The following is a 26,366-nucleotide window of genomic DNA, read 5'->3' on the forward strand; positions in this document are numbered from 1 at the left end:
CGATTTTCGTGTTTATATTTTTCCTGATGTACCTCACATGATTAAACTTGCCAGAAATCATTTTCTTGATCAAGGCTTTTTATATGAAGGACATTATATAACCAAAAAATGCTTCGAGCTTTTGTTACAACTTGGTGCACCTTCAGATTTAAAGTGTGCTTTCAAATTGACTGATGAACATTTAAACTGTTATGGTACACGTCGACAAAAAGTAAAACTGGCAACGCAATTATTTTCAAGAACAAATGCAAAAGCTATCGAATGTTGTGGAAGAAAAGGTGTTGAGGGTTTTGAAGAGTGGAAACAAGTAGTTGAAACTGTTGAGCTTTTTAATGATTGGTTTGATTTGTTTAATAGCAAAAATAAATATAATTACCAAAATCCTGGAAATAATGCATTTGGAGTTAACCTTGAAGAGCAATGTATTACTCTTACAAAAATGAAAAATTTTATTACCAAAATGAGAGTTAAAGGACATAAAAAAATGATTCCTTTCCAAAAAGGAATTGCATTGGACTGTGATTCATTGTTGAATTTTTTCAATCACTTGAAAGAAACTGCAAATGAGGAAACAATATCAGTTGAATACTTGTTAACCTATCGACTAAATCAAGATGTTTTAGAAAATACATTTTCGTATTTTAGAAAAATGGGTTCAACAAATGATCATCCAACTGCATTAGACATAAAATATCGTCTCAGATGGTATATACTTGGAAAACACTCGACTGATTTTTTTTCAATACATGCTAACACTGATCATACTCTTAAAGATTCTGATGAATCTTTAATAAACAATAATGATATAAATTCATTATTTGAAATTTATCCATCAATACCACAATGTTCAACTCCAATTTGTGAAAAATACCAAAAAAATTTAACAACAAATACGTCAGAAGAAGAACCTGATGTAGAGGAGCCACCTTTAGAACCACTCATGTCATATGATTATGTAGTTGGACTGGCAGATGATTCTTATGATAAAATTAATTCATCAACAAAAAACAACATCAAAGAATGTGTTGTTGATAATGGGATTGAAGTTGAAGAATTTACAGACTCTAGGTCTGACTTGGAGACACCAATAACTCAACTACAATCTTCAATTGAACATTCAAAAACTGATGTGGAACACGAAGTTGTAATGCACAATCTTTTAACAGAAAAAATGAATTGAGAATTCTGAAGAGAGTGAAGGTTTGATTTGTCACGTCACAAAAACAAATACCGTTTGTGACCGTCTGTGACCGTCATTTTTTTTCGTCATTTTTTTCGTCACATTTTCTCCGTCACAATTGGTATTTTTTTTAAATCTTCAAAATAGTTGTAAAAAAGACCGTCACAAAATATTTCATCACAAAATTTGTTATTTAAAAAAGCTAGATAAAAAAATTCCTAAAATAAATGCATATTATCGAATACATATATTTTTCGTTAAATGTCCAAAATTTAATATTGTTTTTATTTTTCTATATTAATTGCAAATTTATTAAATTGATATTGAATTGTTGAATGCTATTCAATTATTAAATGGTTAAATTTAATATTTTATGTTAAATGTCTAGCATTTATTATTGTTTTTTTTTTTTTTTTTATATTAAATATAAATTTATTCAATTGAACAATAAATATTTGTTACCAATATGGTGATTATTGGTTAGACTGCTGTGTGTGATAAATAATTAGATATTTAGTTAATAATATTAAATTAATTTTTATTGATAATTATCAATTACAGATAATTGTTTATCAATAATTTATAAGATTTTCAACTCTGTCTGCCTGTGTGCGTCTGTCTCTTTTTTTGATAAAAAAAAAAAATACGAAAAAATTCAATAGATGGCATACTAGAAGTAAAACTGACGGTCAGCCGATAAGTCGTCATAAATTTGGTCACAAAAGTTGGGTCATAAAAATGGTCACGATTTTTGCCGGCGTCACAAAACGGTCATGTGACGGTCACAAAATTTTTTCACATCCCTAGTCCGCACAAGAACCTACATTAGACTTCGAACATTAAATAAAAAAATAAATTCAGAAAATAGAAGACGAAAAAATATTTAAAAAATGGCACATCAAGCTAATATATTATATAAATAATTTTATGAAAGTTAATTTATGTATAAAAATTACTGTTATTAACTATTATTACTGTTACGACGTAAAAATATTTAAAAACATATTGAAATTATAATAATATAATTTTTAAAAAAATGTGAAATAAAAAAATTTAAATAAATAAAAACTATTGATGAATAATAATTTTAATAATATTCTTGTTTCTTTTTATGTACTGCGAATGATCATGAAATATACCAAATCTAATATAATAGAATAAAATATAATAGAATAAACATGATAACTTGTAAAAAATTTTTAAAAAACTTGTAAATTTCCTTAACAAATTTGTATCGCGCGCGCATAAAAGTCAGCCATTTTTGTGGCGAGAAGGCGACCTTTTGATTGGTCGATTCACAGCGGCCAAACCAGGCTGCGCACTGCCATACCTGTAGGGGGACGTTCCAAAAATCACTCGGAAACCCGGACCGGCGCAGTAGATGAAAAAATATAGAGATAAAATAAACTTAAAAGTAACTAGAGGTTACTGTAGATATTGTAAGCAACAAAAACAGCCATATTGCATATGCCATTTACTTTTGTTACTTATTACAATTGTGAAAAGTATTTTTTATAATTATTATTAATAATTAAACAATAATAATTTATTGTTTTGTGCCTATAAAAATACATGAACAAAAAATCATGTCTACCACAACAAAATATCAAAAATTTTCTATGATCACAATCTTGACCTTCCGAGTTTCCGAGTGATTTTTGGAACGTCCCCTTTGTGTGTAGATCAGTGTAGATTGTCGAAATCAGTAGAAATAAATAATAAAAATACATAACCTTTTTTATTTGTTTACAATTTTAAATTCTGATTTCTGATAGTCATTAAATATACCTATGTATTTTGATATTATTTATCAGACATTACATATGATAAATAAACACAAAAAAATTAAAATTGATTAAAATATTTAAAACAAAAATTGTTGTAAAAATTATAAGTAATAACATTAGTAATATTCAAACATGTAAGTAAATTGATGGATTAAAATATATGATTATGCTCGCAATTAGAAACAGTAAACATATTTAAATTGAGATGCATCATTCATGAATATTTATATTTTAGTGTGAATTGTACCATGTCATATGTGTGGAATAGAGAAAAAGTAGAAAAATTGAAGAAATTTATAAAAATATTAAGGATATTGGAGTTAGTGGAAATAATCGAAGAAGAAGAAAAACTTGAAAAAATTCGAAAGCGCCGAAAATGCTGGACACGTCGATGGATTATGAAGAGGACGAATGATTTACGGAGTACAATTCCTCTAGCTCATAATGAACTTTGTTTGGAAGATACTGAGTATTTCAATAGATTTTTTAGAATGAGAGAAGATCTATTTGATCAGCTTGTTGATATGGTAACACCATACATTAAACGACAGGATACTCAAATGAGACAAAGTATTACTCCTAGAGATCGTGTCTTTGTTACATTAAGATTTCTCGCTACTGGAGAATCTTATCGCAGTATGGAGTATTCGACAAGGATTTCTGCTGGTACGATTTCTCAAATAATACCTGAAACATGTCGTGTGATATACACACTTCTCCGAAAAGAATATTTAAAGGTAATGTCCACAAAAACTTGAAATATAATTTATATTTGTTAATCACTGATGATTGAAAATAATTTACAGATACCTAATACCCGTGATGAGTGGGAAAAAATTTCCAATGAATTTTTTAGACAATGGCAATTTCCTAACTGCCTTGGTGCTATGGATGGACGCCGTATAACTTTCAAACCACCTTCGAAAGAAAGTTCATTATATTATAATTACAAAGGAACTCATAGCATGGTATTATTAGCATTAGTTGACGCTAATTATCAATTCATTTATGTTGACGTCGGCATTAATGGTAGAGATAGTGATGAAGGAGTTCTAAGTGAGTCTGATATTGCACCGATTTTGGTTGATCCAGAAAATCCACTTAATATACCTTCTGATAAAGCATTACCAGGAACAGATGATGTAGTACCACACGTTATTCTTGGTGACAATGCATTCCCACTTCAAAAGCATCTGATAAAACCGTATTCAACGGAACATTTGACTCATGAAGAACGTATTTTCAATTACCGATTTTCTCGAGGCAAGAGAATCGTCGAAAATGCCATCGGTATTTTAGCTAATAGATTTCGTGTTATGTTGGTGCCGATGAATTTACCGGTTGAAACTGTCCAGACAATAACTCTTGCATGCTGTGCTTTGCACAACTTTTTTGCTAAAGAAAATGCAGCTTATTTATGTGGAACAACAGACCTTGAAGACTCAACAAATCATACAGTAACAGGAGGTAGATGGAGAGACGATAATTGTGAAATGAGTCTTTTAGAACCTGTTAATTCGAGACCAGAAAAAATTGATTTACAAAATCGTGATTATTTTAAACAATACTTCGTTGGTGTTGGCCAAGTTCCATGGCAAGATAACATGATTTAAATATATAAAAATTAATGTTACAGACAGTTGGAATATAGTTGTTTATTGCTCAAATAAACTTTAAATACATAAGATGTAGCCAAAGAGTGCAGCAATAGTTTTAGCTGGTTTTATAGCTATTTATATCTCTGTTAATTATAGTATTTACATAAAAACTGTCGCAAGCACTTTTTGGCCGGTTTTTCTTTAGAGCTGTGATGGTTATTAACCGGTTGATAACAGATGCTTAAAATTTGTTTGTTTTTTAACCGAAAAAGTAAGAGTCTTTTTTAATTTTTTCATTTTCATTACTATTTTTTTACTAATTTTTTTTTGCAAAAATTAATCACGAGAAATTGCTGGTGCAAAATAATGTTGACAACAAAATAAGAATAAAAAAACTTATTAGTTTTTAATCAGTTGGCAAAGTATCAAAATATAAAACGACTAAAATATTTTACATATATTATGATATTAAAATATTGTATATATATAATATACAATATTTCAATACAATAATCTTCCAAAACACATTATATAATTATCGTTATAATATTAAAGTATGTGGCCATATGTTTATATGCTCTAAGACAATATTTGTGTAAATTTTTCTATAATTTATTGCCACTAATAAATATAATATGAAATTTACAAGTCTTGGATACTCAATGTTATTATTGTTAATTATTATTATTTCTGATATTATAGTTTTTATTTCTAATTTTAATTTACGATTAAAATTTTTATTTTTTTCAACTCGAGTTTCATCTATACTATAATAATACAAAAATAAATAAAATATTCGTTATTCAATAATCAACGTTTAGTTTTACATAGGCGTAAGCCTGCTAGTATTGTTTTCTCTATATAAAAAAAGCATATAAAATAAATTACTTTAATTTTCTATCAATTAGTTATACCATTGATAACTGATTAATAGAAATTGACAACTTATCAACAAAATAAGAATTACCAAAAATATTAAGAAAATACTAAAAATGAATCTTGGATGCGATTTTTCGCCAGAATATTTAAAATCGCAAAATCTATATAATTGAGAAATAAATATGTTTTTTCTATTGTTAGAAATTTGTTAATTACCAAAAAAACAAAATCCCAGTTTTTTATAATTCGTATAACTTTTTAAATACTTGACTTCAAGATTTCTATCTATAGTTTCAAATTAATTGTCTTTCTAATGCCGTGAGCCCTATTCTCGTGATGAAAACGCTCCGGATTTTAGATAAATAGTTATCAACAATTGTTTATAATAATGAGTAGCTCTGGCGAACATTTTAATAAGTAATAATTGGGCGAAAATTCCAGAATGCAATGAACTTTTACCATTCAAGACTGTCTAAAGATTTCAGAATTTCACTGATATCAGCTAGTGATTTTGGCTGACATTCTATCCAGTCAGCATGTTGTTTTCTGTAATGTACTCTTGCTTCTCCATTTGACAAAATTGTCAAGTTTAAATGCTTCTCAAAATCATTCATCTCTAGTCGTGGAAAAACAACAAATTTATCACGTTTCACAAAAACAGCCCATGATTCATTTGGCAATTTCACATTACGAGCGTTAGATTGCAAATATAAAAAGAAACACCTTAAACATGAGTTTGATGATGTAGCTCCTCTAAGTTCATTACATTCATGTGCATCGAGTTTATCATCAGTGACTGGTTGCTGTGTGAAGTATTCCATCGCCATAATTATGAAAAATATACAGCTTCGTCTAAAATATAAATGAATATTTATTAAAACATCATTGCTCGTGAGTTAATGCTGGTATGTATAGATGGTTTTATTTTCAAATTTAACTTACTATCAAGTAAACGATTATTATTTTAATTCAAATAATTAAACTAGACGTAACTCAAAGTAGTATAATAAATAAACAAATTAAATATTTAATAAAATAATTGAGTTATAAACAAAAAATTCAGACAGCTGCTGTACGATTTGCTAGAGAATAGGTGCTTTCCATGGAGATATCACGTGTAATCTTTTATCTTTAAACATAGTTGTACAAGCTAGAGTGAATAAGAATATTGTGTTCTGTCTTTTTTTTTTGGTCAAGGGCTGATGTCAGCGCTGCAGCTGGTAGTTTATCGAACTGACTTACTCCGAAATTGAGGCTTCAGTGACAGCCTATGCTTTAACACAGTAAAAAAGCAAAGCTTACACTCCTTATTCACCTCCATGGTGCTTTCTTTTGGGTGTTTATTTTTTTTCCTGTTTACTTTTGCGCATGCCCAGTTAAATGCGCAGTCGGCAAAAAGTCAGATTGCAACAGCGTAGGACATGAGGAGCTGGATCAGCCATGTTTTAATTCTTATTTTTTAAGAATTATTTGTTTCGACGCCACTGCTCTCTTCTCAATTTTGCATGACATACGCATGTGCATGATCATGCGCATTGAAGTGAAAAAAAATAAACACCCAAAAGAAATCACCTTATATCTGTTATTCGCACGCATGCGCACAGCTGTGCAATGAGATACTAGGTGCTTTCTTTTGTGTATAGGTGCTTTCTTTTGGGTGTTTATTTTTTTTCCTGTTTATTTTTGCGCATGCGCAGTTGAATGCGCAGTCGGCGAAAAGTCAGATTGCAACAGCGTAGGACATAAGGAGCTGGATCAGCCATGTTTTAATTCTTATTTTTTACGAATTATTTGTTTCGACGCCACTGCTCTCTTCTCAATTTCGCATGACATACGCATGTGCATGATCATGCGCATTGAAGCGAAAAAAAATAAATACACAAAAGAAAGCACCTTATGAGAATGAGAGTCAGAGTTGCCAGCAGTTGCCAGTCCAATTCACAGGGCAAATTTTTTACAATTTAGGGCTTTTTTTGCCGGTGATGGCGCTCGTAAAATTTTTTTTATATAGATTTTACATACAAAAGCTCTACAAGCGCCGCCAGTGGTGGAAAAAAGCCCTAAATTGTAATGCCCTGTGGCATGGACTGCTGCACCATATATGTAATACCATATATGTAATACCATATATGTAATACCATATATGTAATACCATATATGCAATACTCCTATATCGCTAGCAAGGCTCGATTTTTTCTCCAGAGGCAACGGTGCAGACTCTATCGGCTTCCTTGTCGTGTATTAACCAAAACAACGCGCGCATGTGACAAGAGTGGGGCATTCGGGAAACGTCGGAAGTTCACTCACACTACTACATTTGATGTAAAAATTGTTGTTTGCACCAACACAAATAAATTTAACAATTATTATTGCCTCTGGAGAAAAATACGAGCCTTGCTAGCAATATAGGAGAATTACATATATGTGCTGCACCCGTATTCACAGGCCACAACCCACAGCAGTCCAATTCACAGGGCATTACAATTTAGGGCTTTTTTCCTCCACTGACTGCGCTTGTGAAGCTTTTGTATATAAAATCTATATAAAAAAAATTTACAAGCGCCATCAGCGGCAAAAAATAGCCCTAAATTGTAAAAAATTTGCCCTGTGAATTGAACTGCAGGGCATTACAATTTAGAGCTTTCTTCCTCCACCGGTGGCGCTTGTGAAGCTTTTGTATGTCATATATTTAATACTACTATATTGCGCATAGGGTATGATTTTGTTCGGATTCATTAGGTGCTTTCTTTTGTGTATTTATTTTTTTCACTTTCATGCGCATGATCATGCACATGCGCCTGTCATGCAAACTTGATGAGAAAACAGCGGCGTCGAACAAATAATTTTCATCAAATAAGAATTAAAACATAGCGGATCCAGCCTCTTATGTCCTACGCTATTGCAAACTGACTTTTTGCTGACTGCGCATTCAATTGCGCATGCGCGAAAATAAACACGAAAAAAAATAAATACACAAAAGAAAGCACCTATTACGGTGCAGACAATCTCTCTGTCGCAGTCATACTGCTCGACAAAAATCTTTTGAGCATGTCCGAATTATTATTCGAGTGGGAGCTCGGTAACATTCGTCAACGCACACAAATTCATTTGGTGCTTTCTTTTGTGTATTTATTTTTTTTCCTGTTTATTTACACGCATGCGCAATCGAATACGCAGTCAGCAAAAAGTCAGTTTGCAACAGCGTAGGACATGAGGGGCTGGATCAGCGATGTTTCAATTTTTATTTTTCAAGAATTATTTGTTTGACGCCACTGTTCTTTCATCAAGTTTGCATGACAGGCGCATGTGCATGATCATGCGCATTAAAGTGTAAAAAAATAAATACACAAAAGAAAGCACCTATTGTGTATACGTGTGAACCGAACGGATTATTTGGACATGCGCAAAAAATTTTTGTCGAGGAGTATAACTGCGACAGAGAGATTAGGTGCTTTCTTTTGTGTATTTATTTTTTTACACTTTAATGCGCCTGTCATGCAAACTTGATGAAAGAACAGTGGCGTCAAACAAATAATTCTTGAAAAATAAAAATTAAAGCATGGCTGATCCAGCCCCTCATGTCCTACGCTGTTGCAAACTGACTTTTTGCTGACTGCGCATTCGATTGCGCATGCGTGTAAATAAACAGGAAAAAAAATAAATACACAAAAGAAAGCACCTATTGTCGGCACCGTAATAAATCCGAACAGCCCACTTATGGGAAACCATAGGCGATGCGCAATATAGTAGTTTTAAATATATGTTGTATGTAAAGTCTATATAAAAAAAATTTTATAAGCGTCATCAGTGGCAAAAAAAAGCCCTAAATTGTATAAAATTTGCTCTGTGAACTTTAAATCGTGGGAAAAAACTAGAGTCCGTTCAGAAACTCTCATTTTTTCGAATCTTCAAGATGGTGGACAATGGTGGACAGCAGTGCCTATCGAAATTGCTGGGCTGAATCGCCGCCATCTTGAAGATCCAAAAAAATGAGACTTTCTGAACGAACCCTTAAATATATTAGAGTATTTTTATCATACACATAAGCATATTATGCGAACATGAGGAAAGAACAGTAGCGTTGAACAAATAATTCTTAAAAAATAAGAATTAAAACCTAGCTGATCCAGCCCCTCGTGTACACTGTTGCAAACTAACTTTTTCCTGACTGCGCCTTCAACTACGCATATAATGTTGGTTGCTTTTAAGAAATTTCCTCACGATTACGGGAAAAATCCGGAAAAAATTTCTACGAATCCGCAAAGTGGTTAAAAATGGAGTTGAAACATGGAAAAAACGACTATTTATAAGTAACATATCGTATATTACTAGGATACCTATTTTCCCAAAAATGAAATAATGACAATAAGTAACACTCGTCAAGGAGAAATAAATGTCCTTATAAAATTTTCGATTTGTCGAATAGTTTTCGAGTTATAATAATTTAAAAATTTCGATATACTGATTTTTTTTTTTTCTTTTCGATAATGGCAATCGATAAAACTCGTTCAGTAGAAAAAAAAAGTTCAAACAAAATTTTTTCATATCTCGAATTTTTTCTGGGGAGCGTTCGATAGCTGGCCGAGGCCAAAAATCTGGCCGTTTTTTTATCATAGTTTATTCCATATGCTTGTAGTGCCAGCACTGCTCCATTATAATTCAAAATATTTGAATGGGTTTTTCTCATAGTGAGTTTTCGATTTATCAAGTTGTCATTCTGTTGGCCCAGGCCGAGGCCCTCGGCCAGCTATCGAACGCTGCCATGCAGTCCAATTCACAGGGCATTACAATTTAGGGCTTTTTTCCACCACTGGCGGTGCTTGTGAAGCTTTTGTATGTAAAATCTATATAAAAAAAATTTTACAAGCGCCATCACCGGCAAAAAAAAGCCCTAAATTGTAAAAAATTTGCCCTATGAATTGGAATTTGGACTGCTGGTGTTGGTGGTAAAAAATTTAGGTGGTGAAATAATGCAGCAATGTTTGCAATTGTTTGTTTGGCTATAATTAAGGCTACGTAAAATACCTAGTGGCTAAGTAAAGAATCTAGCAATCTTTTTTTTCAAAATTCAAACTTGGCGAGTTTTATCGATTGCCATTATTAAATTTTAGAATTAATTGTCATTTTCGTAACTATACGATATATAACCGATAAATAGCCGGTTTTTCCATATTTTAACTCCTTTTTTATCTACTTCGCGCATGCCTGAAAATTTTTTTCCGTATTTTTCCCGTCATCGTGAGAAAATTTCCTATAAGAAACGAATTATAAAAAAACATGTTGTCTGGGATATCGGAATATTCCCAAATAAACCACCGAAAGAAAACACCCTATATTTTTTTTAATCTGATGATTGGCTAAACAAACATTCTTCAGCAGTCCAATTCACAGGGTATTACAATTTAGGGCTTTTTTCCTTAGCTACTGCTGGCGGCGCTTGTGGAGCTTTTGTATGTGAAATCTATAGGTGCGTTCTTTCGTCAATTTTTTGTTGGCGCATCATGATCGCGCATTTGCGCAAAAGCTAAAAAAGCACGTGAGTTTTTAATTAATGGCTGCTTTCTTTCATGAACTTATGTTCAGAACATTGATGTGATCTCCATCAGCGCACGCGTAGGCGCAAATGCGCAGAATTATTTATTTTTTTTTTTAATTCCTGTGCATTGGCGCCGGCAACCACTGGCATTACATATATTTTTAGGTTAGTACACAATTGTCAAGAAAAATATAAATATAATACCGGCGCCATTGCACAGCCATTTTAATAATTCTGCGCATCTGCGCCTACGCGTGCGCTGATGAAGATCACATCAATGTTCTGAACATTAAGTTCATGAAAGAAAGCAGCCAATAGGTGCTTTCTTTTGGGTGTTTATTTTTTTTCCTATTTATTTTTGCGCATGCGCAGTTGAATGCGCAGTCGGTTAAAAGTCAGATTGCAACAGCGTAGGACATAAGGAGCTGGATCAGCCATGTTTTAATTCTTATTTTTTAAGAATTATTTGTTTCGCCGCCACTGCTCTTTCCTCAATTTTGCAGGATCATGCGCATTAAAGTGAAAAAAAATAAATACACAAAAGAAAATTTACTTAATTCTACGACTTCTGCGCAAATGCGTGGTCATGATGCGCCAACAAAAAATTGACGAAAGAACGCACCTTATATAAAAAAAATTTTACAAGAGCCATCACCGGCAAAAAAAACTCTAAATTATAAAAAATTTGCCCTGTGAATTCGGGTGCGGGTGCTGAAAAAGAGCTCAGGAATTGATGTAAAATATTTAGGACAAGCAGTATAGCTAGAGAAAAAATGTAACTTACCACATAATTCCTTAGGGTACATCAACTCCTTAGCTCTATCTATTGCTTAGCTACTGCTTTTCCTTAGCATTTTAATTCATTAAAAGAAATTGCATCAATTTTATTTGTTAAATAAATAAAACAAATACCAAGGAAAAGCAGTAACTAAGAAAAAGATGAAGCTAAGAAATTGATGTTGCTCACCATTATAATTTCTTTGGCTACATCAATTCCTCAGCTCCATCTTTTCCTTGGTATTTTAATTCATAAAATAGATTTCATCAATTTTATTTGTTAAATAAATAAATGACTAAGGTCAACCAGTAGCTTGCAGTAGCTAAGGAATTAATGTAGCTAAAAAAAATTATAAGGTAAAAATTTGAATTGTGAGAGATCTGGAGAGATCACGTGGGTTTGATCCGTTTTATCCCGTTTTCTACGTTTTAAACGTCTCAGCCATGGATTATTGTAAGCAACTCAAAAACTCACAATATGCCCATCAATGCCCATCCTTGTACGGCTTGTACGCACCCATGCACATTACTGCATATTACACACACTACCGTCTACCATACACTACTTCACACTACTTAAACTCTAAAGAGTAAAGACGGTAAAGACTAAAAATAATGATGACATGTGTTTGTAACGGTTTGTAATGTGGCTGCTTAATGCTTATGTTTGTTCGTTTGTCTTTTTGTGTAAATTTGTGTAAATGATATCAAGAGAATACAGAACTTAAAATATAAATAAAACCTAAGTTTTATTCATTAAAAGTTATTCATGAATAAACGAATTGAATATAGTAAGTGTTAACAAAACTCGACTTTTTTAAGACTGAACTCCCGGCTTTGTGTTTTGTCAAATGTGAGGTTATAAAATAACTGCCGAACTTTTTTTTTTCAACGTTTTCAATTTACAAATTTTGTTTTGTTAATGATTATCAAACTTTTTAAATTTAATTAACAATAAAAATATGGAGGAATTTCAAGCAACGCAAGTACTTGATGAGGACAATCAAAGTTCTCAAAGTTTTTCGTCATCTGGATCATCACAAAAGCTCAATGAAAAAATTCAGGTAAAAAAAAAAAAAAACAACAACAACCATTTACAAAATTAGCTAACAATAAAACTAAATTTAATTTACAGATTGGTACAATTGAAATAAGTGGTTCAAAGCATCCAATCTATAAAGGTTTGACAATCGTAGGAAGACATCCAGCATGTGATATACAAATAAACGATATTGTAAGTATAAAACAAAAAAATAACAACACCAAATAGTATTATTTTTATAATATAATCTTATTTATTTCTCTTAAAAATTTATTGCTTAATTTATTAAAACATGATGAGTGGTAAATAAAAAAAAATAATAATTATCAATGATCATGAATAACAAATGTTCACAAAAACAATACAAAAACGAATAATCCAAGACAACAAAATTACCGTTGAAAAAAAATCATCCAGTAAATCTAGTTAATTTATAATTCAACACGTTTGCCAGCAACTTTGCCTTCAGCAAAGTCAATGCTGTTCCAAAGACTGATGTGTCCAAAGTCTTTGTCAGAGTCCATTGCGTATTGACCTGGTCCTTTGATGTGAAGGTAGACCAATTCACTTTGAGATGGACTAATTGGTGTCCATTCAACTGGTACTTCTGGTACTCTATTAAATTAAATAAACCAAAACCATTAATTATACTTAAATAATAACAAATTGAATAATTTAAATTAATGATTAATTTACCCATTAATGGCATAACCGGTCCACATATCCAAAAGTTCACGTTGCATAGCACGATCCATTGGAGTTGTAGTTGGGTTCATCCAGGGTGATCCAACAACGTAGTATGGATCATCACCGTGAGCAACACCTATTTAATAAAATTTTATTTATTAAATTATAAAAAAAAATATTTAAACAATTAAAACGTTTATTAAACTTACCCCAATCTTCATTGGTACGTGTCATTGGATATCCAAGACTGTCAGCACCATGATAAGTAAAGTAGTAGTATCTAATTGGACTCTTGTTATATTTTGACATAAGTTTAACAGCGTTCAAACCACCCATAACATACAAACGATCACCAACAGCGTGAACAATTTCCATTGCAGTATGTTTGTCTAATGGTTTATCACCAATGTAATGATGACGAATTCTTCTTCCAACTTCATGATGTTTTGAAAGTGGAATAGTGTAATTGTAATCAAATACAAATGGTGCAAGTTCGTCGTATCTTGCATCAAATTCTTTAAGTGCAACTGGATCAGCACAGAAATCAGCACCTGGGTAAAGACCTTCTTCTGGTACAACACCAGTTATCCATGGTACATCGTATGCTTCACCTCTGGCAATAATTTCATGTGGAATTCTAGTGATGAATGGTTGTTCAGCAGTTGGTTTTTCAACAACTGGTCCAAATGGTGTCATTGGATTGAAGAAGAATGGCTAAATAATTATTTTTTTAATATTTAAATTAATCGGATTGTTTGGTTTGAGAGCTATTTTTGTTTTTTTTTTTTTTTTTTGTTAAATTATAATTTACCATAAAGTCCATGTCGGCACGGGCAATTTGACGAGCTGGACGTGTCTTTAAACATTTAACCATTTCTTCAACAACAGCTGTTGGACATCCAACGATGTTTGCAAGTTTTTGAGCTTTTTCCAATGTACCTTCGGTAATTGCCCATGGGTTCAATGCATTACCACTGAATGAAAGACCACCTAAATATTTTTTAAATAATTATAAAATCAACAAGTCTTGAAAAAGAAAGTTAAAATAAAAAAAATTGTTTCTTACGTTTGAAAAGTCCTTTACTGAGGGGAGTAAGATATTGATAATGTACAGAAACACCACCAGCACTGAGACCAAAGAGTGTAATTTCTTCTGGATCACCACCGAAACCTTTAATGTTTTCTTTGACCCAACGAATAGCATAACTTTGATCTTTAAGACCCATGTTACCAGATATTAAATCATCACCAGTTGACAAGAAACCAAGTGGTCCAACACGGTAACTGAATGTAACCAATATAACATCACGGTCCATAATGTAATCTGGTTTTGTAAATTCACCATCTTTTGATTCCATATGCCATTGGAATGCTCCACCATGAATCCAAACAATAACTGGAAGTACTTTTGAACTTTCAACAACTGGTTTGTAGACATTCAAGTAGAGACAATCTTCAGCACCATGAATTCTTTCTTTAGCATCAATTGGTGTATGGATGTATTGAGTACATGGTGGACCGGTTTTGATTGCAACAATATCACCTGGCATCCATGATTTAACTTTTTGTGGTGCCTGAAAAATTAAAATACACATTAAAATATATTTTTTAAAATTAAAAATTTATTTGGTGATTCATTTTAAATGATTTATTCATTAAATAATTGATTCAATAATATTTTTAAGGTAAAATATTAAACTTACTCTGAAACGAAGTTCACCAACTGGTGGTTGTGCGTATGGTATACCCTCAAATGCCATGACTTTTCTTCCATTGAATGAGTGTTTGTAAAAACCCTTGATACCTCCAAGTGGTGTTACAACTCTTGGTCCATCTGGACCTCTCATAAAGTCAGGCACAGCCAGTGCCAATGGCAAAAGACAGAGTAATGCAAGCATCTTCATTTTGACTAATCTCAACAAGGCAATTGTTGAGATGAGACTGATACTTTCTTCAATAATTCATCCACTATTTATACCACTAAAATTGCTCCCACTTGATTAAAATTAAAAATGATTACAAAGTGCTTACTGATTAATTTAATATTTAAATAATATTATCACCGATTAATGAGTATTTTTGTTGCTCATTATCAAAATACTGATTGAACATATTTATTTAATTTTTTTTTTCAATCTTTTTACATCATTATATCGGCTAATATAAAATATAAAGTTCAAGACCCTAATTTATCAAGTGATAAATTAATAAAATTATTAATAATTCATAAAAATGTTCTATTTTCATTTCTATCAAAACTTTTTTTTTTATTTATGAATAATATTTTTTATTGATAGCTTCAGTAGCAACAATCAGCAAAATTAATTTGCATAAATTTATTTATTGTTTCAATAATCTTTGAGTAAATTTCAACTTCATTAATAAAATAAAATTTCATGATAAATTTATTGAATAAAATAATTAAAATCTATATATTGTTTAAAGGATGATTTAGGAAAATTAATAGAATATTTAAAAATAAATATACCCTTCAAATGTTTGTTTATTAAAAAATACTCACTTATTTTTTTTGATATTTAATAACATCAGTTAATCAGAAGTGATGTCTCGTGTCATGATATAAATAAAGGTTATCGAAATTACTTAATTTATTTAAAAATGTGGTGTTTTTTTTCGGATTTAATTTTTTTGATTCGTACGTTTGTGAATAATACATTAATCATAATTATCAAATTAAAAAATATTTTAGTTGTATATATATATATTTTTTTGTCTGTTGAATAACAAATACGATAAATATTATTTTTTAATTTTATCAAATTTTTTTTATAACATTGAGTAAATTATTTCAATTTATAAATAGTTTTTTGTTTTTATAAAAAATAAAATGAATAACAACAACTTGTCAATATTGAATACAATTTTTTTATTTTTTTTTATCTGTGAAAAAATATTTATAAATAATCGAAGTATTTTTAGATTCATTTAATAATATTTACTCAGTCAAAACATCGAAAAAATATTTAAAATAGTTTTTTTTTTTTCATTATTGATAATTAATGCTAAATATAAATAATTGATTATATTTTAATTTTATATTTTTATTATGTTAATATTTTTTATCTTTAAGTTTTAATATTTCTTTTACATAATGACTGATTTTTAATGTTTTTTTTTTATTTCTTTTTATTCATATCATGTTTATAAATTTATCATAAAATTATCGCGTGTTTAAGAAAAAAAACAAAAATGGGTAAGTAACACCGAAAAATTATTCCAAGTGCGATAAACAATGTTTTTATCATCTATACATGAATTATCTAATTTTATATTACATCGCAATTTTAAATTTAGAAACCCATAAAATAGAAATAATTTATTGTAAAATTCAAATTTTTTGTTTATCTGTTAGAACAATATGTATCAATAATTGATTGTTGTTTTTTGTTCTTTTTAGAATGAAACTACGCTAATATAATATTGTTTAACAAACATAATTTTATTTTAATTTGTATAAATAACTAAATTAATTTTAAAATTCTTAGTTTGTATAATAATTGATACAAAATATACTTTTCAAGTCAATTTTAAACGACAAAATAGACTAATATAAAAGCTAATTTGAAATAAAAAATAAATAATTCATGAAAACCAAATAAATAATATACTGATTATTAAAATTTTTTAAATTAAATTTCATAGTTCGTCAATTAGAAATAAATCAAACAAAAATACTCGTTTTAAAATATTTTTAAGTCAATTTTAATTTTTTAAAAATTCATTTATGCCTTTAGAATAATAAATACAATCGTTTAGAAGAAATATTTGCTTGAAAAAATAAAAAATATATTTTGTTTGCAATAATAATTATCTTTTAACTAATAACTAATTATTTATTTTTCAGACTGTATCAAAAAAACATGCTGAAATTGAGGCATCAATAAAAACAATATTTATTATGGACTTGAAATCATCAAATAAAACACGTATGAACAATGAATTTTTACGTCCTGAGCGTTTTTACGAGTTGCATGATGGTGCAACATTGATGTTTGGTTTAATTGAGGGCTTTTTTACGCTTACAAAATCTGATGATGATTCACTATACGTTCCAGAGACACCTCATCCAGGTATTAAACAAAGAAAATATATATTACAACAAAAATCATCAATTCAATCACCACAATTTGATTCATCAGCTGATGAAAGTGATGCTTCAGTTATTCTTGGTACTCAGCAATATGACGAAGATGTTTTTCGTCGTCCATCATTACCAGGTACATCAAAAGCATCAATAACAACGAAGGAAATAAATCTCAATGATTCTGATCAACAAATTCTTGATGATAGCACTAAAACAAATAATGAAAAATCAATAAATTTATCAATATCCGAAATAGAGACTCAAGAATTTGATCCAGATGAAAATGAAAAATCTAATAATAGTAAAAAATCAATTCATGAAGAACAAACACAGCAATTTGATTTGGATACTTCAACAACTAAAAATGGTAAAAAATCAATTCACGAAGAACAAACACAGCCATTTGATTTGGATACTTCAACAACTAAAAATGGTAAAAAATCAATTCACGAAGAACAAACACAGCAATTTGATTTGGATACTTCTACAAATAAAAATGTTAAAAAATCAATTCATGAAGAACAAACACAACAATTTGATTTGGATACTTCAACAAATAAAAATGATAAAAAATCAATTCATGAAATTGAAACGCAACATTTTAATGAAGATTCCTCGGTACTTCATAATAAAAGTATATTTGATGAATCAACACAGAGTTTTAATAATGATGATATTGATGATGATAAGGAGAATGATGAAACATCAAAAAAAAATTCATCTAATCTTAAAAGTAATAATGATTCATCAATAAATCATTCAACCTGTAAAAAAAATTCTATTTTTAATGCTGAAACACAACAGTTTGAAGTTTCAAAGGCCGTTGAAACCAGGAAAAATATGTCATTTAATGAAACGCCAACACAAAGCTTTGATCTTACTCTTGATGATAGTGACGAGGATGATGATGCAACTCAAGACTTTGATCTTACCACGACTGGTCATATCATGAATAATAATAAGAATAAGAAAAACAATAACGATGAAGTCCCAAGCTCAAGAAAAACTGTTGAATTAATTTCTGATGATGAAGAGAGAGCTCTTGATGCTTCAGTCAATAATATAAAAAAACAAACAACAGCTCCAGTATTAAATAATAAAGAAAAATCTAGTGAGACAAACAGATCAATGAGTGAATCACCAGATTTACTGGTAAATCAAGAAAATGCTTTAGAAACTCCAGTTTTAAAACGAACAATAAATTTTGTTGAAGAGTCAGATTCTGATGAAGAGGATCTTCTTGCCAATACAAATGAGAAAAAAATTGAAAAAAAATGTGAAAGTAATTTGGATAATGAAGATGAACTAAAAATAAATAAAAGTAATACAAACTCAAAAGGTATTTTAATTATATCAGACAGTGATGAAGAAGATCTTCTCTTTTCACCACATAAAACACCTGATAAACGTCAAAAAGATAATTTAATAACTCCTGAAAAAAAATCATCAAATGAAAAAACAAAAAAATTAACAAAAGTTAAAAATGATAATAGATTTCTATTGAGTTCTGACAGTGATTTAACAGATGATGAAGAAATAAAAAATGCTAAAAAATCAAAAAGTATTGAAAAAATAATAAAACCAATCGATAAAAAAAATGGTAAAAATTTATTTAGTCATTCAGACAGTGATGTTACTGATGAAGAAGGTTTCTACGATGCTGTTTCATCAGTTAGTCCCGAAAAAATGAATAAAAAATTATCAAATACAGATGAAAAAGCACAAACATCAACAACCAAAGATAATAGTAACAGTTCAACTATAATCAAAGATGCGGTCAATGGCAATAAATCAGTAACGAGTCTAGTTGATAACCAGAGTCGCGTGATTGAAGAAAGTGACGAGGCTGATACAGACGACGATGATGAAAAAAAAATAATCAATAAAAAAGATAAAATACAAAATGATAATAAAAATATAGATGATGACTCTGAGACAGATGAGGAGAAAAATTATTCATTGGCGCCATCAAGACAAACGTCAGATATTGTGGAAAATGATAATGTTGCTAAAAATTCAGGTGATCTTTTAAAATCATCTGTGATTGAAAAACTAAATGAAAATAATGAAAAAAATGAAGAAGAAGATCCTTCGACAATTGCAACTCAGATTGTCCAACACGAAAAACAAGATATATCATCAAAGACTGATAAAGAAATGCGATCACCAGTTCAGAAAGATATTTCGTTTGGTTCTGATGATGAAATGCTGATTGAACCTCCAAGTTCAAAATTGTTATCAAAGTCATCAATAAGACAAAATAAATCATTGGCTAATGACCAAGATGATGATGAAGTTGATGATATGGCGGTGACTCAAGTTGCTCAGCAAACTAAAAGAAAAAATGTAATTTTTGATGATTCTCAGCCAACACAAATTATTGACATATGTCAAAGAGCAAATAAAGATTCTGATGATAATGATTGGGAAGTTGATGATGAAGCTCTAACACAACTTGTACCTGCAAGAAATATATCAAAACTGAACAAAAATGATAAAACAGTTAATAAAAATAAAGATTTCGATGATTGTGAACCAACTCAAATCATTGATAGATGTCAGAGACAAAACGAAACATTTAATGATGATGATGAGGTTGATGATCAAGCTCCAACACAAGTTATTTCTTCAAGAAACATGTTAAAACATAAACAAAATGATAAATCGTCAGATTTTGATGATACCGAGGCAACCGAGGTTATTAAACATAATTTAATACCTGATGATGATGATGATGCAGTTGAAGTTGATGATGAAGCTCTCACACAAATTATTTCTCCCAGAACCATATTAAAACAGAAAAAAAATAACAGAATAGTGAATAAATACACGGAATTTGATGACTCGGAAGCAACCGAGGTCATTAACAACTGTCAGATACCAAATAAAATATATGGTGATGATGATGAGGTTGATGATGAAGCTATAACTCAAGTAATTACACCTAGAAATATTCAGCGACCAAAAAAAACACAAGTAAATGTTTCAGATGTAAAAAATACTGATAAATCAATGTTGGGTGATGAAAGTTCAACAGCAGCTGCATCAAAGACCTATATAAGTGAATCATCTGATGAAAAATCAACTGATGCATCCAATAACAGTTTATCCACATCAAATCTTGATATAACTGATAAGAGTCCATTAAAAAAACAAAATAAAATAGCAACTTCAACACCATTTCCAATAAAAAAAAATACATTTAACTCAAAAGATGATGCTTCAATAAACCTTGATACAGATGAGACTAAAATGCCTGGTACATGTTCCAAGAATGATAGTCAAATATCAGAATATGATTTTAATGTTACTCAAAATATGAACAGTATGTTTGGTGAAGATGAAGTAGTTGAGACTAAAAAAGTTGATAATTCAGAGCCATTAATGACACAACAACTTGAGGATATACTACAACCAGTTGAAGTGCTTGAAGATGATGACAACAATACTTTAGATACTTTGTTAGAAAAACCAAAAGCTGTTGCAACGAAAAAAGTCGAAGAAAAAACAATAACACCTGAGAAAAATTTAAAAAAATCAAATCTTGCAGTTTTACTTGATAATGATGATGAAAATGTCAACAATACCTCAGATACTTCAATAGAAAAATCAAAAGCTCTGGAAACAAAAAGAGTCGGAGAAAAAACAGTATCACCCGAGAAAAATTTAAAAAAATCAAATCTTGCAATTTTGCTTAATGATGATGATGATAATGAAGATGATGCCAACAATACTTCAGATACTTCGATAGAAAAATCAAAAGCTCTTGCAACAAAAAAAGTCGAAGAAAAAACATTAATACCTCAGAAAAAAACTAAAAAATCAAATCTTACAGTTTTACTTGATGATGACAGTAATGATAGACCAGTTTCACCAATCATTCAAGACAAACCAAACGTTGAAAATAATTTACGTAAAAGCAAAAGAAAAATTATATCTAAAAATCTTGATTCTCAAGATTTTTATTTTACAAAGTTAACTAGCAAAAAGAAAAAAACATCTGTTCTTGACACACAAGAAAACGATGATAATGATAATGATGATGATGAAGTTAAGAGTTTGTTACAAAAAAATAAAAGTTTTGCTAAATCAAAAGATGAAGGCTTGAATCATGAATTTGGAACTGCTGGATTTTTAAATGGTGTTGCTGTCGAGGCTGATGAATCTGTTCCACTTGCAACAAGTCCAAAAAAACAACAAACACTTTCTAATCAATCAGGTAAGCCAAAAAAAATTCATCAGTTGGTTTTAAATTATAAAATGAATATTTTTAATATTAATAAGATGTTAAATGTTTTTTTTTATTCTTTTTTAGATTCAAAAAATAATGAAAATACTGAAAAAAAATCAGCAAAAGCTGACAATTATTCAGACGATGATGATACTCGTTTTCCAGGTCAGTAAAAATATAAAATTTAAAATTTATGATAAATTAAATATTTAATTATTAATAAATTCATTAAATAAATTTTTTTAGCATTTGAAAAAACTGATTATCATCCAGCCAGTCGACAAGCAAAAAAATCAGTAACACCTGATGATGATGTTCTTGCTGATTTGCCAGTATTCAACATGTCCAGTTATAATCCAACGTGTGGTAGTTCAAGATCACCAAGTTCATCACGTGATTTAATAACACCAGTTGAAAATAAATCACCAATGCCACCAGAAACTCCATCACCATTAAATAATATGCCATTAACCAAAAGAAAAAGTACAAGTCCACTTTTATCACCAGTAAAAACAAAGTCACCAGTAAAAACAAATTCACCAATTAAAACAAATTCACCAATTGAAACAAGTTCACCAGTGAAACCAAAATCACCAATTATTAAATTTACCATTTCTGATGATTCTGATATTGAAGATCTTGACTTTGAGGATATTAAAAAAATGGCTGATTCATACATAGCACGAGGACTGGCCAATAAAAAAAAGCAAAAGTCAATTGATAAATCAGCTAAAACTAAAAAAAAACCAAAACTACATTGGAAAACAGCATTAAAAATTAAGAATGCTGCTAATACTGAAAACAACAATTTAAAAAATACAGAGACAGTTGATAATGTATCAAAAGAACACTCAAAACGTGGTAAAACAAAAATTGAAAGTACAAAAATTACTGAGATAAGTGATAATATTTCAAAAGAAAAATCAACACGTAATCGACAAAAAATTGTTAATAGTGATGTAGAAATTGTTGAGATACCTGATAATGGTGTTCAAATTGAAAAAACAAAACGTGGTAGTTCAAAAAGAAAACAAGAATCATCATCCAAAGAGACAGATGATATTCCATCAAAAATTGAGAAAAAATCAGAAATTTCTGATAATGTAGAAGTACCAGATAAGGTTGAAAAATCACTAAAAAGTACAAATAAATCGGATGAAAAAATTAAAAAAGCTGTTAAAAAACAGAAACTTGAAGATACAAATATAATCACTGAAAAATTAAATTCTGATACAAATGATAAATCAGAAGGTAGATCAAAACGTTTGATTTCAAAACAAGCAGTTAAAAGACAAAGTACTGTTTATGATACTGATGGAGTAATTAATGAATCAACAAATACAGAAGAACCATCACCAAAAAAATTAAAGAAAAATTCTGAAACAAGTACCGATGAATCTCCATCAAGAGCAGTAAGATCAAAAAGTAATTCACAAAATCACATAATATTATTTACTGGTCTTGGTGATGAAACTTATCGTCTTGCAGCATTAAAACTTGGTGCATTGGTAACTGATAAACCAGGACAAGCAACTATACTTGTTACTGACAAAGTAAGAAGAACATTTAAATTTTTTTGTGCTGTATCAAGAAGCATACCAATTGTATCAGTCAAATGGATTGAATCTAGTAAAAAATCAGGCCATTTTGTTGATTCAGAAGCATTTATACTTCATGATCCAATTGCTGAAAATAAATTTGACTTTAAATTAAAACAAAGTTTAAAACGAGCCAGTGAAAAAAAATTATTGGATGATTATACAATTGTAGTAACACCAAAAGTTGTTCAACCAACAATTCCTGAAATTAAAAGTATGATACAAGTTAGTGGTGGTAAAGCATTAATTCGAGCACCAAGAGCTTGGCCAATAAAAACAGTTGTTATAAGTTGTGAAGCTGACAATGAATATGTAACAAAAATGTTATCAAAAGCACCAGCTAATCGTGACATACCAGTTGTAACTGTTGAATTTATATTATCTGGTATATTAAAACAAGAGCTAGATGAAAAACGATATCGCATTAAATACAATTAATTTAAAAATAAGATATAAAAACAAAAAAGAAATTAGTCTTTTTTAAATATATTTTTTCACAAATCAAAATATTGAGTGTAATATATTAAAAGTTACGATATATTTTATATTGTGTGTTTAAATGTTTTTTTTTTTTCTTTTGTCTTTGGTTAATGAAGAATATATTAACAAGTTATTATGTCGTTTATTGTTCCTCAATAAATAAAATAAATTTTTATAATATTAATGAGTATATTTTAATCATTTTATTATTCTTTGAATATATGATTAACCCAGTGTTTTTTCATAGATCATTCAACTTTAAGAAAATACATATTTTCATTGAGTCATATATTTTATATTTTTTTTTTTAATGCCTAACATAAGTGACTTTTCTGGCCTTGGTTATTTTAAATAAATAAAAAAAAAAAACTGTTTATGCTCATTCGAAGCACGTAGGCACTAGGCATGCTACTAAATTTATACTTACTATTTTTCTGCGTCGTAGTTTTGTCTTATCTTATTTATTTTTTTCGCATGATAATATTTTATTTCAATGACTCACATCAACTGTAAATATAAATATTATTTTGAATAAAATCTAGCTGAAAGTTAAAATGGTTTTTAATATAAATAACAAGACACTGACAAAAATATATTTATATTTTTTTTTTTGGTTTTCATTTATTTTACATAATACTTCATACATTTTTTATATCAGATTCATAACTTATTAGTCTACGTTTTTTTTTAATCAATAAATCAAGTAATAGTAGAAAAAGAAAAAATAATTATTTATCTTAATAATAATAGTAGTCTCAAGTTTTTTTTTTTTTTTTTTTTAAATCTTGAGTTATATCACTCAAAATAAATCACAAAAAAAATGAAATAAAATCGTTTACAAACGAGTTTTTTTTTTTTTAATGATCTACATAATCTTATTTCATAACAGATGGGTATATTTATTATTATTAATTATTATAATTATTAACGTGAATAAATGCTGATTCAATCTTCCCAAAGCTTCTGGAAGCGTCTTCTTTTTTTTTTTTTTTGACAGAGAACTCAGGACAGGTATTGAACGAACAGATGAGCACGAAACTGCAAAAAAATAAAATTAAACAAAAATTATTATCAATCAATTAATTACATAAAAATTTATTAATAATTTATTTAATTAAATATCTTGACAATTAAAATATATTTCAGTAAAAATAAAATTTTTGAAAAAAAAAATATTTAACATGTATTATTTGTGTTTGTTATGATGAAAAAAAAAAAATAAACAAAGCAATAACGGCGCAGTACATCTTGACCTTGGCCGCCATTTGGCATCAAGAAAAATCAATACAACATTAATTATCATTATTATTTTAATACAAAAATATATTTACCTTTTGAGGAAATTAAGCCTTGGATTTAACAAACTTCTTGTTATTTTCAGAGTTCATTAATTTAGTGAGAATTTTTCTTGAATGTCCATTTGGATCATGTTGATTTGTGTGTTGAACTGACTCAAGTTTGCTGCGTTGTTTTCCACCGTGTGCAGTAAATATGTGCTTGTGCTCATAACCATAATTGAAATGCTCATATTGATCAAATTCGCCATAAGTAATATCTGACATATTTAAATTGATTATTTAAATTACTTTTTTTAAATGCCAATAACTTTTTTTCTTCTTGATTTATTATTTTTCAACAAATTTTTAGTTTAAAAAACAAAGTGTATATATTTCTTTTTTTAATATGAGTTTGACTGTAATTTTAAATGATTTTCTTCAGTGAAGAAAATAATGACGCTTTGATTTATTTTTATTATCACACAAAAGATGTAAATATGTAATTTAAACGAGTTTGTATTACGGACTGGATTGGAGACAAGGTGCAATCGGTTTTTATACATGGTCGAAAATTTTAATGCGCAAATGAAATAGAAGGGATAATGTGAGATTTGCGCATGCTCGAGATAAAGCATTGGTAGTTACGCGGTGAATTTTTAGAAGAGGGGAATCAAGAGGGGTTTTTATTTAAAGGGGAGAGGATTATTTCAATAACACAAACAAGCAAGAATGGTTTCTCGACCTTTCTATACAGTTCTCAGACCGTTAAATTTGTACTTGCTTTGACCAAAATAAATATTAATATTAAAAACATCAAAAAACACATGAAAAATATTCATGGCTCGATGTAATTTTTTTAGAGTATGAATTACAATCCCAATTATCTTGTTAACTGACCGATGAATTTTAAATTTTACATACTTATTGAATAGGTTTTTTTATCCTCTTTTAAATGAGATTAATATTAATTATTTCTTTCGTATAGTTTTTGAGCTATGAATTTTTAAAAATAGTTGAAAAAAAAAAAATGTGGTCTAGACTTTTTTTGGAGTATTAAGTTTTAATGATTTTTTACGTATTTAAAAAAATAATGACATGTACTCAATGGAGTATTAATGAAAAGATAATTTATTTATCTTTTTTATGGTAAAAAATAATTGTAAATTGTAGGTTTTGATATTGAGATATT

General features: G+C 29.3%; 4 protein-coding genes and 1 long non-coding RNA gene across 6 annotated transcripts; 2 read left to right on the plus strand and 3 right to left on the minus strand.

Moving 5' to 3' along the window:
• Positions 1 to 2,868: 2,868 nt before the first annotated feature.
• On the plus strand, positions 2,869 to 4,618 carry LOC122849064. Its single transcript, XM_044147613.1, has 3 exons — positions 2,869 to 3,101; positions 3,203 to 3,704; positions 3,774 to 4,618. The coding sequence occupies exons 2-3, from the start codon at positions 3,216 to 3,218 to the stop codon at positions 4,578 to 4,580; spliced, it is 1,296 nt and encodes a 431-aa protein (XP_044003548.1). The 5' UTR covers positions 2,869 to 3,101; positions 3,203 to 3,215; the 3' UTR covers positions 4,581 to 4,618.
• On the minus strand, positions 4,608 to 6,563 carry LOC122849065. Its single transcript, XR_006373498.1, has 2 exons — positions 6,387 to 6,563; positions 4,608 to 6,296 (listed from the first exon to the last, which is right to left on the minus strand). It is a non-coding gene; the product is annotated as an uncharacterized LOC122849065 (long non-coding RNA).
• Positions 6,564 to 12,265: 5,702 nt separating this feature from the next.
• Positions 12,266 to 24,441, plus strand: LOC122849066 (kinesin-related protein 4-like). 2 transcript variants are annotated; one of them, XM_044147616.1, is made up of 6 exons: positions 12,341 to 12,821; positions 12,893 to 12,991; positions 17,352 to 17,577; positions 17,647 to 21,810; positions 21,907 to 21,987; positions 22,069 to 24,441. In XM_044147616.1, the coding sequence occupies exons 1-6, from the start codon at positions 12,720 to 12,722 to the stop codon at positions 23,856 to 23,858; spliced, it is 6,462 nt and encodes a 2,153-aa protein (XP_044003551.1). In that variant the 5' UTR covers positions 12,341 to 12,719; the 3' UTR covers positions 23,859 to 24,441. The 2 variants fall into 2 exon arrangements, with proteins under 2 accessions (XP_044003550.1, XP_044003551.1); XM_044147615.1 differs by having other exon boundaries at positions 12,266 to 12,821; positions 17,352 to 21,810.
• Positions 13,030 to 15,461, minus strand: LOC122849067 (venom carboxylesterase-6-like). The gene is made up of 6 exons (XM_044147617.1): positions 15,190 to 15,461; positions 14,553 to 15,060; positions 14,298 to 14,476; positions 13,696 to 14,200; positions 13,496 to 13,622; positions 13,030 to 13,414 (listed from the first exon to the last, which is right to left on the minus strand). Exons 1-6 carry the CDS (start codon positions 15,388 to 15,390, stop codon positions 13,231 to 13,233), a joined length of 1,704 nt encoding a protein of 567 aa, XP_044003552.1. The 5' UTR covers positions 15,391 to 15,461; the 3' UTR covers positions 13,030 to 13,230.
• A 285-nt stretch (positions 24,442 to 24,726) lies between the features above and the next one.
• On the minus strand, positions 24,727 to 25,577 carry LOC122849068 (nuclear protein 1). The gene is made up of 2 exons (XM_044147618.1): positions 25,232 to 25,577; positions 24,727 to 24,938 (listed from the first exon to the last, which is right to left on the minus strand). Exon 1 carries the CDS (start codon positions 25,460 to 25,462, stop codon positions 25,244 to 25,246), a length of 219 nt encoding a protein of 72 aa, XP_044003553.1. The 5' UTR covers positions 25,463 to 25,577; the 3' UTR covers positions 24,727 to 24,938; positions 25,232 to 25,243.
• Positions 25,578 to 26,366: the final 789 nt, after the last annotated feature.

Source organism: Aphidius gifuensis, linkage group LG2 (assembly GCF_014905175.1).
Source record: "Aphidius gifuensis isolate YNYX2018 linkage group LG2, ASM1490517v1, whole genome shotgun sequence".
NCBI classification, from domain to species: domain Eukaryota; kingdom Metazoa; phylum Arthropoda; class Insecta; order Hymenoptera; family Braconidae; genus Aphidius; species Aphidius gifuensis.

What these genes read in the sequence shown, in the direction of transcription:
- LOC122849064 (XM_044147613.1), top strand. Translation starts at nt 3,216, where the DNA reads ATGTCATATGTGTGGAATAGAGAAAAAGTAGAAAAATTGAAGAAATTT. An exon ending in TCCGAAAAGAATATTTAAAG is followed by an intron (nt 3,705 to 3,773) that starts GTAATGTCCACA and finishes AATAATTTACAG; the next exon opens with ATACCTAATACCCGTGATGA.
- LOC122849067 (XM_044147617.1), bottom strand. Translation starts at nt 15,390, where the DNA reads ATGAAGATGCTTGCATTACTCTGTCTTTTGCCATTGGCACTGGCTGTG. An exon ending in TTGGTGAACTTCGTTTCAGA is followed by an intron (nt 15,061 to 15,189) that starts GTAAGTTTAATA and finishes TTAATTTTTCAG; the next exon opens with GCACCACAAAAAGTTAAATC. An exon ending in ACCGGTTATGCCATTAATGG is followed by an intron (nt 13,415 to 13,495) that starts GTAAATTAATCA and finishes TTAATTTAATAG; the next exon opens with AGTACCAGAAGTACCAGTTG.
- LOC122849066 (XM_044147615.1), top strand. Translation starts at nt 12,720, where the DNA reads ATGGAGGAATTTCAAGCAACGCAAGTACTTGATGAGGACAATCAAAGT. An exon ending in ATATACAAATAAACGATATT is followed by an intron (nt 12,992 to 17,351) that starts GTAAGTATAAAA and finishes TTTATTTTTCAG; the next exon opens with ACTGTATCAAAAAAACATGC. An exon ending in AACACTTTCTAATCAATCAG is followed by an intron (nt 21,811 to 21,906) that starts GTAAGCCAAAAA and finishes ATTCTTTTTTAG; the next exon opens with ATTCAAAAAATAATGAAAAT.
- LOC122849068 (XM_044147618.1), bottom strand. Translation starts at nt 25,462, where the DNA reads ATGTCAGATATTACTTATGGCGAATTTGATCAATATGAGCATTTCAAT.